At 37.1% G+C, this 14,001-nt stretch overlaps 1 protein-coding gene across 2 annotated transcripts in view; it reads left to right on the top strand.

Moving 5' to 3' along the window:
* ADAMTS19 (ADAM metallopeptidase with thrombospondin type 1 motif 19) overlaps window positions 1-14,001 on the top strand; it is a 276,661-nt gene that overhangs the window by 221,836 nt on the left and 40,824 nt on the right. For both annotated transcript variants that reach the window (XM_086410488.1, XM_086410489.1), the window contains 2 exons: window positions 2,346-2,503; window positions 6,713-6,866. In XM_086410488.1, the coding sequence (XP_086266614.1) occupies window positions 2,346-2,503; window positions 6,713-6,866 (312 nt within the window). The remainder of the gene's footprint in view (window positions 1-2,345; window positions 2,504-6,712; window positions 6,867-14,001) is intronic.

The raw sequence follows: 14,001 nt of genomic DNA, 5'->3' as shown, positions 1-14,001 counted from the left end.
GAAACATCTTTAACCTCAATAGCAAAAAAAGAGATTTTTTTTTAAGAAAGAAATCTAGATTGTTCAAAATTCAACTCCTGATATTTCTCCTCAATCATTTATTTTTCTAGTCTCTCCTATCTATGTGCTATTATAACCACTGTTTCTCATACTAGAAATCTGTCATCAGCCCTGACACTTCCTTTCACCCAGGGCAACCAAATCATCAGCCTATTTTATCCATTTCATCTTGAATTCCTCTTCATACTTCTACTGTCTTAAGTCAAGCCACTATTACTTTCCAGTGGGATACTATGTTAGTGTGGTATCCTGTCTTCTCTATACAAATGTGTCCTATGCAAGTCCATTTTCTGCACAATATTGTTCAAAACCTTATAGCTTTATATTTTTTTCCTTAGGAAAGAGCTTCTAAAAATTAACACAGTCTGTAAAGTCTGGTTGTCCCCAACTCTCCAGTCTCATCAGCTCATGATCCACATTAGGACACGTGGCATCTGCACATTGTCACCTGTTTCACACCACACTATGCTGGTGACCTTTGCACCTGCAGTTCCCTCAGTTTTGAACGCTCTTTCTGTGCTTCTCTTTTCCCCTGGCTAGTGTCGTTCATAAATGGCATCCTTCAGACAAGCCTTTCCTGACTCCTCCCTCACAAGATTCAGTGTAATTATAATTAATTATTAATAGTTACTTATTCCTTGATTTGGAGAAGGCAATGGCACCCCACTCCAGTACTCTTGCCTGGAAAATCCCATGGACGGAGGAGCCTGGTGGGCTGCAGTCCATGAGATCGCTAAGAGTCGGACACGATTGAGCGACTTCACTTTCACTTTTCACTTTCATGCATTGGAGAAGGAAATGGCAACCCACTCCAGTGTTCTTGCCTGGAGAATCCCAGAAACAGAGGATTCTGGTACAGAGGAACCTCCTGGTAGGAGGCTGTCTATAGGGTCGCACAGAGTCGGACATGACTGAAGCGACTTAGCAGCAGCAGCAGCATGCCTTAATTAATCTCTGGTTTGCCAGTTAGTTGATTAGTTCTATGAAGCCAGAGAACACATTTCTATCGTTCATATGGGGATTCCCAGAATTTTGAATATTCCCTGCTGTATAGCTGATACTTTATAAGCAAATATTTAGTCATTATTAAACATTATAAAAAGGTGCTTTCAAGGAGGTGTTCAGAAATGGACACTTTCATAACTTATGCAAATTTTATGAAAATCAATTTGAAATTGTTTTTTCAGATCTCTAAATGTTCAGTTTTTTTACTCTGAAATTCCAAAGCTGGGAATCTATCCAAGGGAAATATTCAGATATACAAATAATTAGTGTATAGTGTATTTATCTGAGTGTTATTCACAATATTAAAAAAGTTGAAAAATCCTCAAGTGTTCAATAAATAGAGATTAGTGCAAATAATATTTGAAAAGATTTACCAGCTTAATTTGTCAGAACATTGTCATAGAATTATGACATAAAAGCTTTCAGTGAATCTTCATGTAAATGTTTTTGAAAGATATTCAATTGTATGAGAGTGCCTGAAAGCTTAAATAAAACATAAAATCATTTGTAAAAAAAATAGAAGGAATCCTTAATTTTAAATGGTTATCATAGCATCTCATTTCCATGTTATGGATCTTATTTAAGTTGCAGCACAAATCAAGTCAAAACAGAGAAAGAGAAAAATTATAGGTAAACAAAATTATTCTGTACAATTCGCATAAATGATGGCTGTTTATGGGTCAGAACTAGCATTTATGTCTATTCTTGTACACAGTAAATCACAAACTAGGAATGTTAAAAGGTCCTGAGTTCTGTTTTTAAAACCAACACATTATATTTGAATTGTTTTGTGTTGAACATAACTCTCATTTTGAGCTGTTAGTTAACATGCCATTTAACGATCTTTCTGTCATCACACCCTTTTCTTGGGTAGCATGGGAGTTACAGAGCATGTATAAGATGTAGTACTAGCCCTCACGTTGTTCATAGAATCATTGCATAGACAACACAGACACCTCTAACCTTAATATGTTAAAGAATAAATGACTACGGGACAAAATAAGGTTATAGACATCAAGTGTTCAATGGAAATTTTGAGGAGACAAAGATGAATGTGACTGCATGGTAGTGGGCAGCTTTAGGAGAGAAGGAGAATTTCCTGTGGCATTTGCTGTGATTATAGATTTTCCCAAAGTGGAGATGCCTCGTATTTTACATCAGGGAGTATTGACCATTTAGTTTAGAAATGCACGAAATGCTTTTAACAAAATCATGCAAAAGGGACAGTGATTGATCATGCTGACTTGCTAATCTCATAATATTTTATAACCTCTTTATAGCTCTCCGAGACACTGGAAAACAGTCTATTAACAGTGACTGGAAGATTGAACACTCTGGAGCATTCAACATAGCAGGAACTACTGTCCATTATGTAAGACGAGGCCTCTGGGAGAAGATCTCCGCCAAAGGTCCTACTACAACGCCTTTACACCTCCTGGTATGAGGGATGAATCCATAACACTGCATAATCAGCTTCCTATGACAAAGGACATTCCCACTATGCTTTCTCTTTCTTCCAAATTTGGATTGTCAAGTAGATATTTAAAGTTACTTAAGAGGTGGGATTTTAGGGGGATTTTTATGTGTGTTTGAAATCAAGATGGCTAAAAGTGGAAATTTTTTAATTGAAAAGAAAATTTTACATTTTAAAAAGGGACATGATGTTTTAGAGAATTCTCAGCCCACAGTAGAGGTAAACTAGCAGGCAATAAGGTTCCTCCTTCCCTAAAAGCATATGTTTACTGATCAGAGTAGATGCCTGTAAAGATCAGAGTGCTTCCCAGGTGCTGTTAGTGGTAAAGAACCCGCCTGCGCATGCGGGAGATATAAGAGACAGGTTCGATCCCTGGGTCAGGAAGATCTCCTGAAGGAGAACATGGCAATCCACTCCAGTTTTCTGGCCTGGAGAATTCCACGGACAGAGGCGCCTGGCCAGCTACAGTCCATAGGATCGCAAAGAGTCGGACACGACTGACGCAACTTAGCATCCATGCTTGCATGGCAAGCTGTCGCATTTCATACATCTGTGAAATGGGTACCACCTGAATCTATATAAAATGCCCTTGAGAAAAATGATATTGGTCCCTGGGGAAAACACTTGCTAAATATTTAACAAGGCTTCCAATTACCTGTTGTGTTCTTACTAGGTTAAGTGATTCCTGTAAAAAATTATGATAACTTGAATGTTTGGGATAATAAGTTTCTTTACCACGTAGCAGAAGACTAGGTCTGAGTTTGGAGCAAACCAATCAGGACACTGGGGCTCTGCACCCATGGGCTGGCAGGTTCACTTGCCCTTTTTGTCCTTGATCATGGCATTCAGTGCTGATGACTCAGGAGCCAGAGGACTGACTACACAGCTAGTGTGCTTTTCATGCTGGTGGCAAAGTCTGAGATTCACACACTTCAACATCTGAGTCCACACATAAAAACGACTGTAAAACACAGTCAACTGACTGTTTATTTGGAGTGTGATGTGCCACACTGTTTAATATCTCCAAACAGTTTAAGTGGAATTTGTCCTCAACTGGAGACATCTGTGTTGCCAGTCTAGGTGCCAGAGGTTCAAATCTCATTGGCCCATTTGCTTTTCCCGAGTTGAATGTGCCTGCAGATCACCTGAGGTTCTTGGTCTTGTTCTTGTTAATGTCATTGGTCTGCCACTACTACTGGTTCACTGACCACATTTCAAGTAAGACTGTTTTGTAGAACTGCAGTCAATAGGCTTTACCAAGAATGCATGAAGGGAGGGATGCATAAAGGGAGCGAGGTGAGTTCCATGAGGCCTTCTGTTCAAAATCTTAATAATAGTAATAATATACACCATTCATCAAGCACTGAGAGCAGACCCTGTCCAGAAGTGCTTTACATTCATTATGGCATTTAATCTTCAAAATAACACCGTGTGATATGTATTATTATTATTCCATTTTACAGATTTAGAAAACACTAAGTATTTAAAGGATTAAGTACTGTGCTCAGTATCTCCTAATAAGTGACTTTGTTGTTGTGATTCAGTCACGTCCAGCTCTGTGACCCTATGGATTGCAGCACTCCAGGCTTCCCTGCTTTGAATAAACTAGATGTTAATCCATCTTCTGTGCTGCCTTTCCTGATACAAAGATCAAACCTAAGTTCTTTATACCCGAGAGCTTTGGATCGTAATTACGCATACACTTCAAATAATGTTTTGTTCATCTCCCCACAGTTACTTTGGATCCTGTAATTTGAATTGGAAACTCCACTCTGTGCCCTCTGCCATCTGGAGAGAGGGGGAAAAATGACTAAACAAACATCATGTGACCAATACCTGGCTCTTTCCATGATTGGGTCACTTAGAATAACAATATTATCAACAACAAACATATGTTTAATGATTTGGTTGCTGAAAATGCCATCATGTTGCCTCCCTTACATGAGTGTCACCTACATATTTTTATGGAACAAGACTGAGGCTCTTTTAGTGAGCCTCTAATTCAAAAATTAAAACAGTGTATGTGAGACCTTACTGTTGGGCAGAGGGAGTTTCCTTGCTGCAGAATCCTTAATCTGACTGGTAATTACCAAGGTTTTTCCTGGAAGCATGAAACATAATTAAAGTCAGTGAACTATGTCTAAAAGAAGGCATCTATGTGACCTGGATTTATTCAGTAATCCAAAGGAAACTGCACTTCTAAAGATATTTTTCTTTAATGACTATTACAGATTGAAAGCCGGTACTGAACTTTGAAAGGCAATACCTTCTGTGCCATGCTTCAGTATGAGCCCCTCAGCTGTAACTTTCCTTCTTGCAAAGAATGCTGCCAAATTCAGATGGTTTAAGAAAGAGCTAATGATTTTGTAACTAATGTCTTTATGTTAATGGAATTAGATGTTCAAGGACAATCAAATGTCCTATTAATGAAAAGGTAGTTTTTTAAGAAAAACAGACATGTTTTCATGTAATTAAATAAGTTGACAGATAACTTATTTATATGTTCATTTCATCAATTTAAAAATCATGTAATTGTCTGGTCTGGTTGATAAACAAGGTGACTTCATCTCTCTCCCTTTTTTTTTTTAGCTTATTGAGCTGAAAAGTCACCAGCAACATGAAATGAGATATTTAAAGTCAAACACTGTCATGTGCTTACAATCAGTATCCAGCATGTTACGTATATGTGACTTTTAAAAGTATTATTTTTATTGTTGATCTAGTTGATTCATAATGCCATCAAACTAATTCCTCAGTCCACATATTAAAATGTGTCATAGTATTTCTGTTAATATATTGAGGCAAAATCTTAAGGAAAAAAAGTAAAAAAAATTAGCCTTGGACTCCTTTTTTTCCCCATTAAATGTTAACTCTATAACCTATCATTGCAACTACCTTGATATAGATTAAATATCAAAATTCTCTAATATTTGAATAAAATTTAAAATTTAAATATATATATTTTTATATATCACATCATGTTATATAGATTGCTTCCCTTGTGGCTCAGCTGATAAAGAATCCACCTGCAATGCCCTGGGTTTGATCCCTGGGTTGGAAAGATCCCCCTGGAGAAGGGAAAGGTTATCCAATCCAGTATTCTGGGCTGGAGAATTCCATGGACTGTATAGTCCATGGGGTCTCAAAAGTCAGACACAACTGAGCCACTTTCACTTTTCCATAAATCCTCAGATCCATAGATGTCATATATCCCATGGGCTTGTTTGACATATTTGATGGAAATGAATTTATAAGGAAACATATATTCTCATTCATTCTTTTATTTTAAATGAGTATATTTCATGTATTTTTTTTAATTTAAAATATGTATGGTTGCACCATACATGATGATACACTTCTAAGCTTGATATTGTGTACTATGGGATAACATCACAGACATGGTTACTGCTTATGATTTAGTCCAGTGTAACCCGCAGTTCAACCATTCTCATACATCCTTTATGATTTATACTGTTTACGTACGTGTGCTGTTTACATACATGTACATAACTGTACCATTATTACTTGGCATTTAAAAGTTTTTTTAACATAAATTTCTTTTCAAAGGAAATGATCTTTACTGTAAATGAAAAGTTAGTAACCTTGCCAAAATTAAAGCTTAACTATAAGCATACATGGAATAATATTCTTGTACTCCAATTGGCTTAGAAGGTCTCTTCCCCTTATGGAGTGAAATGACTCCCAAAGTCTTCTGTCCTCTTCCTCTGTTGACACAGGGACTTATCATTCATATTTTTCTAATATGAGTGAAAAGGCTTCATTTGATACTAGATCGTGGGTTATATTTTGATGTTATATAGGACACATGTCCCTGTCCCCCCCTACTAAAGTCATCTCATACATGTACCATGCTTTGGAAGACTGTGTAGCCTATTAACTTGGGAGAAAATAATATGGTATCTCTGACCTCATTCAAATGGGCTATTTTTTCATACCACCGTTAGCTCAGAGGTAAGTGTATAATTCCAGTGTTTACAGAAGTAGGACAGTTTCCGCATTTAAGTGATAAGGTCACAGATCTACTATGCATGAAAGGAACATGCACACCATACCAAAAGCATTTTAAGGTGTCCATATCCGTAATTTTATGTTTCACATTGAATATGCTCTGATTTGACCCGTCTGCTTTGAACCCTTCTATATATATTATAGGTGCTGCTGTTTCAAGACCAGAATTATGGTCTTCACTATGAATACACCATCCCATCAGACCCTCCTCCAGAGAATCAGAGCTCCAAAGCACCTGAACCCCTTTTCATGTGGACACACACAGGCTGGGAAGACTGCGATGCCACATGTGGAGGAGGTGAAGGACTTTTCATTATTTATCTTTCCAAAATAGCTGTTTTCCAATTTAACTGTTGACAGTTAGGACAGATCCATAATCCCTTATCTAAAATTTCAAACTCCACGAAGGATTGGAAATTGAAAGTCTTTTGAAACATGTTTCATGTCTAAATGCCTGAACTCTTTTGCAACAAAATCTGGCATGAATTAAAGAAAGGCTGTTTACAGTTGTTGCATATCTCACTCAATATGATTACTCACTGCATTGCTTTTCATCAGTACTAACACTTATGGGGGGTGCCCTGTACATCATGCAGGTTGTTATATGATATTCATACACTTTTATTTGTACTTGGGACACTATGTCCTTAAGAGTTCAGACAGATGAGAAGAAACCAACAAAACATTAAAATAAGTATCCAAAAGACTAAGTGGAGTGGATTCAAGAGAAAATAGCATGTGATGAATTGAAGAAAGGATTCATGGTAACAGGAAATGTTGTTGAAAGAATAAAGCAGAGAAATGTGGCATTAGCTGGAGAGGAATATGCGTCAAAGAGTCTATTGTTTTTTTAATGAGGAGAATTATACATGATTGCTTGCCAGTGTATGTTTTCTAGAACAGAACAGAACAGAAAACTAGTGATGCAAAGGAGAGAGCAAAACTTTTCTGGAGTGATGTCTTAAGTTGGCAAGGTGGATGGAATAGAATAGGGCTTCAGAAAGAAGTATAGATAGCCTAGTAATAGGAGAAAAGACAGTATTTTGAACAAAATCAGTTGTTGGAAACTTACAGTGGTACTCCTTTTGGTTGCATCTATTTTTATCAATATAGTCCATTTTTCTGGGACTAAAGGTGGAAAAGGAAATGTTGGAATTTTGAAAAGAGAGGAAATGTGAAGTGGCCACTTAAGAGAAAAAGAAAATGAATGAAATGGTACTTGTTTTGACCATATGGTAGCACTGATGGTCCATCTGAAGTTGATGTTCATGAATCCAGCTCGACACTTATGTCGGAGTGGTACATTACCCTCCAGGTATGTATAGCATGGAGATGTACTTGTGGTGTAAGTTTCGGAATTGCCATGTGAGTATAATAAAAGGAGAATTCGTTTGACCTGAGGTTGTATGTAAGGAGCTGAAAATGATTGACCATGGAATTTAGTTGTATATGGAGAAAAGCAAAGATATGATGAAGGACTTGGAGGACAGTCAAATGGTGGTAGAACTAATGAATTTTAGGGCCTGGTGGGGTTAAAGAACTTTTAGACTCAGAAGATTTTTAGACTTAAGAAGAGGGCTGGAAATACAGGAGATGGTGACAGAAAATAGAGCTGAGAGTATAGAGGGGATATAGTTATTAGTAATAACAAGACCAGGAGAGTTAGTGGCTTCAGTGAAGTGAAAGGACACATCTTTGGGATGAGAAGAGAGCCTGGAACTGAATCCTCGGTGTTGAAGAATCATTCAAATGGCTATAGTAATTACAAAAAGAATTGTGTTATTGGATAGCCAACAAGGGCCTATTGTATAGTACATGGAGCTCTGCTCAACATTAGTGGGAGGAGTGGATGAGAGCGGTGTTGGGGAGAATGGATACATGAATATGTATGGCTGAGTCTCTTCGCAGTTCACCTGAGACTATGACAACATTGTTAATTGGCTATCCCCCAGTACAAAAGTAAAAGTTCAAAAAATTAAAAAAACAAACCAAACAAAAATGTATAGGGAGCAGTATTGGAAAATAGAACAATAATCCAGGAGCGTAAACTCTTAGAGAGAAAAGAGAGATTGATCCAGGGGTTGGTGTTTGGCTGCATCAAGAAGGGGACGGCACCGCATGGTCTGCCCCAAAGCTGTAGGTTTAGGAAGAAAGGGGAATGGTCTGCCTCTAGATGCAAAAGTATGGAGTGTAAGCAAGAAAATGGCCACCCCACTGGCGACCATGGAGAAAGCAAGAAATGGTTTCTTCAGGAGACAGGAGAAAAAGGTGCCGGGAACATCCAGAGTTTCAGAGACAGGGGAGTAGCTGCTTTTGCTAGAGCACTTGGAGCTCTGGAACTCTCCCCTGGAACTCTGAAACTCCAGGAACACACGGCCCCAGAGTAAAGGCAGTGTGGTAGGCCAGGAAGGGGAAGATTATACAGAGCAGGCTTTGCTCCTGGGGTAATTATAACAAAAGAATTTCTAGTCACAATTTAAAAGCTTGTAGCAGTCATCCTCGGAGAAGACGATGGCACCCCACTCCAGTACTCTTGCCTGGAAAATCCCATGGATGGAGGAGCCTGGTGGGCTGCAGTCCACGGGGTCGCGAAGAGTTGGACACGACTGAGCGACTTCACTTTCACTTTTCACTTTCATGCATTGGAGAAGGAAGTGGGAACCCACTCCAGTACTCTTGCCTGGAGAATCCCAGGGACCGGGGGGGCCTGGTGGGCTGCCGTCTGTGGGGTCGTACAGACACAACTGAAGCGACTTAGCAGCAGCAGCAGCAGCAGTCATCTTTGGCACAATGAAATTTCCATTGGCCGTAGTTCTTCAGGGCCCCATTATCACCATGTAACTTCGATCCTGTCTCCTCTGGTCCTCTCCTGCGGATGTTCCCATGTACACCCAAATTCCTGTGCCTCCACTTCACCCATTTCTTACTGATGCCAGGGCCCATAGCACTTAAAGGGCTCTGCTTCACATCCCCTCTCCATAAAAAAGCAAAACACAGATAGAAACAAACATTTAAAGTGAAAATCCACAGAGTTCTTCCTTCCTTAGTATAACTCAGACAAGAATGACCAGCCACCATCCCATGGTGAGTCATGAGGAAACTGAGCAATGAAAATGTTGCTGGTTCCTATTACTGCACCGAAAGGCAGTCGTTAAAATCTGTTTACATTTGAGACTCTAGACAGGAAAATGTTTGCCCAGTGAATTTTATTATCCTCATTTTTTTTTTCATTCTGCTGTGATTATGGTCTAGTAAAAGCTTCAGAAGTAAACATATAGAACTTGTCAGTCTTCAGTTTAAACAAGAAAATTTGGGGGTTAAATTTTTTTTTCCAAAATCATACAGCCTAGAATATGTTTTGTCACTTGCTAGGCCTTAAGAAATAGAAGTTCAGTATAAGTTACTTTAGGTTCAAAGTCAGAAGGACTTTTAGATATTCTTAAGCATGACTGTGTAATTATTAATGTGAGAAAATCGAAGTGCATAGAGATTAAGTGCCTTTGCAAGGCCACATGTCCAGTGGGAGTGGAGCCAAGATTAGAGTCCAGGACTCCTGAGTTCAGATCTTCTTTCCTCTTTGTCATCCACTTCCTTCAGGAGCAGCTCAGGGATTTAGTGATTTCATCCCACAAAACATAGCATGTCCCTTAAAAAGATTACATAGGTTTTCTTTGGATTCAAAGAGACGTTTTATTTAATCTGTTAAATAAAAATTTAGCTATGTCCTTACTTTTATTTCAAACAGCTTATTTTATAAAAGTCCTAATTATAAGCAACTTCTATATGACTTGCACTTGAACAGACCTTCTCTCTCAGATCTGTTCCATTGTGTTTAGTCAACAGTTTTCAATTATCTCTGACTATGTTAATAGAATGTATATTCATTTCAGTGCCAAAATGTTTCTGGGCATTTGGATATTATTTTCCTTTGCAGTTCATAAATAAAGTGGATGGACAGGGTTTCAAGAATCGCATCATTTCTGACTCTGTTTTGTCGATTTTATAGCCAGAAAGAGCTTTGTAACCTTTCAGCATATTCATGAATTAAATGAGAGTAAGTTCAAAGCACAGAACATTGGAAACAGATTCAGGCAAAATTTATCTTCAGCAGCAAAGAAGAATAATAAGACTATTCTACTTCATAGGAATATTAAGCAAAAACGAGCAAATAAATTATCACAGGGCAGTATACAATTTCAGTGTTTGACATAGGTGTTTTTTTTTTTTTTAAACACAATTTTAAGGAACTACACTCCAGCAATAAGTGGGAACAAGAAATGTTTTTTTAAAATGCCTAGTTTCCAGTAGCTAAATTTTTATTATCATGATCTTTTATATCAATATCTCTTAAGTTTTAAAATAACCCGTTAGAGTTCCTTTATTATGTGTGTCTATTAATTTATTGATACAAGTTATTATAAGAAAAGTCTGAGATAAAAAATTTTCTTCTTTTAGAAGAAATATTACTTTAGAATATCCAGTAATGCTGGTGATCTTAAGTAAATTTTTCCAGAAGTTTTTAACATGTACATTTTTCATCACAATCTTAGAAATCATACTCCTAGAAAACTTCAAATAGATGTATCACTTTGTACTTCAGCCCTGATCATTGATATTGGTCCTTTTATTTTCAAACATCTTAAAACATATTTGTGAAGTAAATATTTACTTTGTGTTGGTGTTCTAAAATATCTAAAAAATCTTTGAAGGAATATTTTGGCACCTCAGAAGTACAGGTCAGTGGATAAAGGATTTTTTTTTTTTAATAAAAGGTTGTTTGAAATGATCTTGATCTTCAGAGGCAGTAGCGATCTATAATTCCATAATAGCTGAAGGTTTTTTTGTGAAATCCACATTCTGCATACTACATACAGTAACTGCATTACTCTAAGTCTCATTTTTAATCTAGTAGGTGAATTAATGACATAAAACCTAGAATGAAGGCCCTCAAATTTAATAACCTGTTTTGAAATAAATGAAGAGTTAAATATGCTTTTAGAAAATCTGAACACTTTGAAGGGGAAAAAACAAGTCAACATTCCACATTCTTCACATTAATCCAAATCCTGCTAACTTAGGACTTTTATGCTCTTAGCCTTGCATTGTGATATCCTCTAGACACGGCTCTCCTTGGCCATGGTCAGTCCCTGGATGCACCCAAGCCTTTGGGTCCAAACTGAGGAAATCTCTCAGTATACAAATGCCTGTATCTTATTAAGGGTGCTGGATTTTTTCTGCTTTTCCCTTTCACAGGCACTTTGCTTGTACCAATGTAAATGTTATTAGCCAAAGAAAATGCACCAAAATATATGTTTGCTCTTCTCTGCATTATTTGGATTCAATAATATTTCATGTCATTTCATGTCCTAGTTTCTTTAAATAAATTAATAGGAACAGTTGTATTCATGTAAACTCTTTATAACGTTGAATTGTAACACCAAAATGATAATCCATTTGTTTGATTTGCTGTATATAATTATTCCCCATAATTGGTCATTGAGTTTGCAAATGATTTTTTTACCATTTTAGGAAACACGATGTTGAGATGACTCTCTTACTGTGGCAACTGCTTTGGGCTTGAATTACATGTTTCTATTTCATTTAGTGACCCCTTAACCAATACTGACTGTACTTGTACTTTTGCTGGATGATTCAGAGATGAGTACTTTTTGTTTTTAGAGAATTTACTGTCCTCCCTGGTAGGGGTTAGATAATAATACAAGCACCATACAGAGTATGTACGGAGAGCTGTAGAAAGCCTTCCAGGGATATGCATAAGTGCAAAGGCCCTGAGGTTAGCGAGAATGTTTATTAGTCAGGGGCAAAATATGAGAATCAAGCCGTGGGAAATTATTTGACAAAAAAAAGTAGAAGCCAGTTTGTGAAGATGTTAGGCACTCAAAATATAAAGACTAATGAAGTACACACCAGATATGAAGTTGTTTGATATTCTTAATAAGAGAACAAACAGGTCCCTTCACTTATCTGGCCTCAGTTTGCCCCTCAGACATTCAGCTTCCTTAGCAGAAAGGTGTGGTGTTAAATTAACCTCTACTGGATCTGCTTGAAGAGGAACAGTAAAGAGAAGGGAAAGTGAAGCCCACATCAGTTGTTTCATTTTGTTGCTTGTTAACAGGAAAACAAAGCAAAGACAGTAACTCTTTCCTGTTTTCTGAGCCAGAGAGGCCAGGCCAGTTAAAGTGTTAGGCACTCAAGTTAAATTTAACTTGAAAGTTAGGGGGTACCATTAAAATATTTGTGTGTATGGAAATGACAAGATCAGACTGGATTATTTGTTGAGTGTTAGGAACAATGCAGAATACATTTTTTTTTCATTAAAATAAAAATGAAATTGTCCTATTAATGTTAAGCCCAAACCTTGTGGGGAAAAATGTTTTATAGAAATGTAAACAGAATGACTGAGAACGAAGGGACATGACATGATTTTAGAAGCTGCTCAAGTTAAAAAATGTATGCTTGAAAAATTAGCAGCATTCTACATTCTACTCAGAGAAAAGACCTTTTTCCTCATTTAATTATTTTTACTTTTGGCTTAGTTGCTTGCTAGTCATTGTTAGTTTAATAGGAACTATATTAATTAAAAATTATAAGAGAAAATTGTGAAGACAAATGAATACATAGAGTCTTTCATATAGAGTTCCCCAATTTTAGTGAAAAGTTTGGAATGTACTTACCTTTCTATGGATGATATGTTGAATAAATTGTGGTCCATTCACAGCAGGAATTACTAGTTGTCAATAACAAGGAACAAATGATTGATATAACAATGAAGATGAGCCTCCAAGGGGATCATGCTGGGTTATACGGTCCCCAATAGTTATACACTGTGTGTGATATTTTCAAAACATTCTTGAAATGAAAAAAAATCATAGGAATGGAGAATAGGCTAGTAGTTGCTAGGACTAAACTGACTGGTGGATGGTAGGGGAAGTGAGTGTGGCTCTAAAAGGGTAACTGAAGGGATTCTTGTGGGGATGGAAATATTGTACATCTTGATGATATCAATGTCAGTCTTTTGGTAGTGATGCTGTAGTATAGTCTTGCAAGTCATTACCATTGCGGGGAATTGGATAAAGGGTATTCAGATCCTCTTATTTCCCAAAGTAGATGTGGGTAAAAAATTATTTCAAAAATAAAAGGAAATTTTTCAAAGAAAAAGTTTGAAATGTCCTATAACATGTAGAGAATTTCAGTTATGCATCCTGAAATACTCAACCTACACCTCAAACTGTTTCCACATACATGATGCAGGTTTTAGAAATGTGATCTACCTGAGTAGAATAGAGTTCTATTAGAAATAGCCATTTTATGGATTAAATATCTAGCATAGAAAAAAATACCAGCTTATCTCTGAGACTGGAAAAGAAGGAACACAACATAATATCTAGTTTTTGTTAACTGTCTTCAGAGAA

This window comes from Bos grunniens, chromosome 7 (assembly GCF_055505025.1).
Source record: "Bos grunniens cultivar Pamir isolate PY7600 chromosome 7, Bosgru_T2T1.0, whole genome shotgun sequence".
In the NCBI taxonomy this organism is placed as follows: domain Eukaryota; kingdom Metazoa; phylum Chordata; class Mammalia; order Artiodactyla; family Bovidae; genus Bos; species Bos grunniens.
The sequence above is the reverse complement of the archived record's forward strand: the minus strand, read 5'-3'. Positions and strand labels throughout refer to the sequence as shown.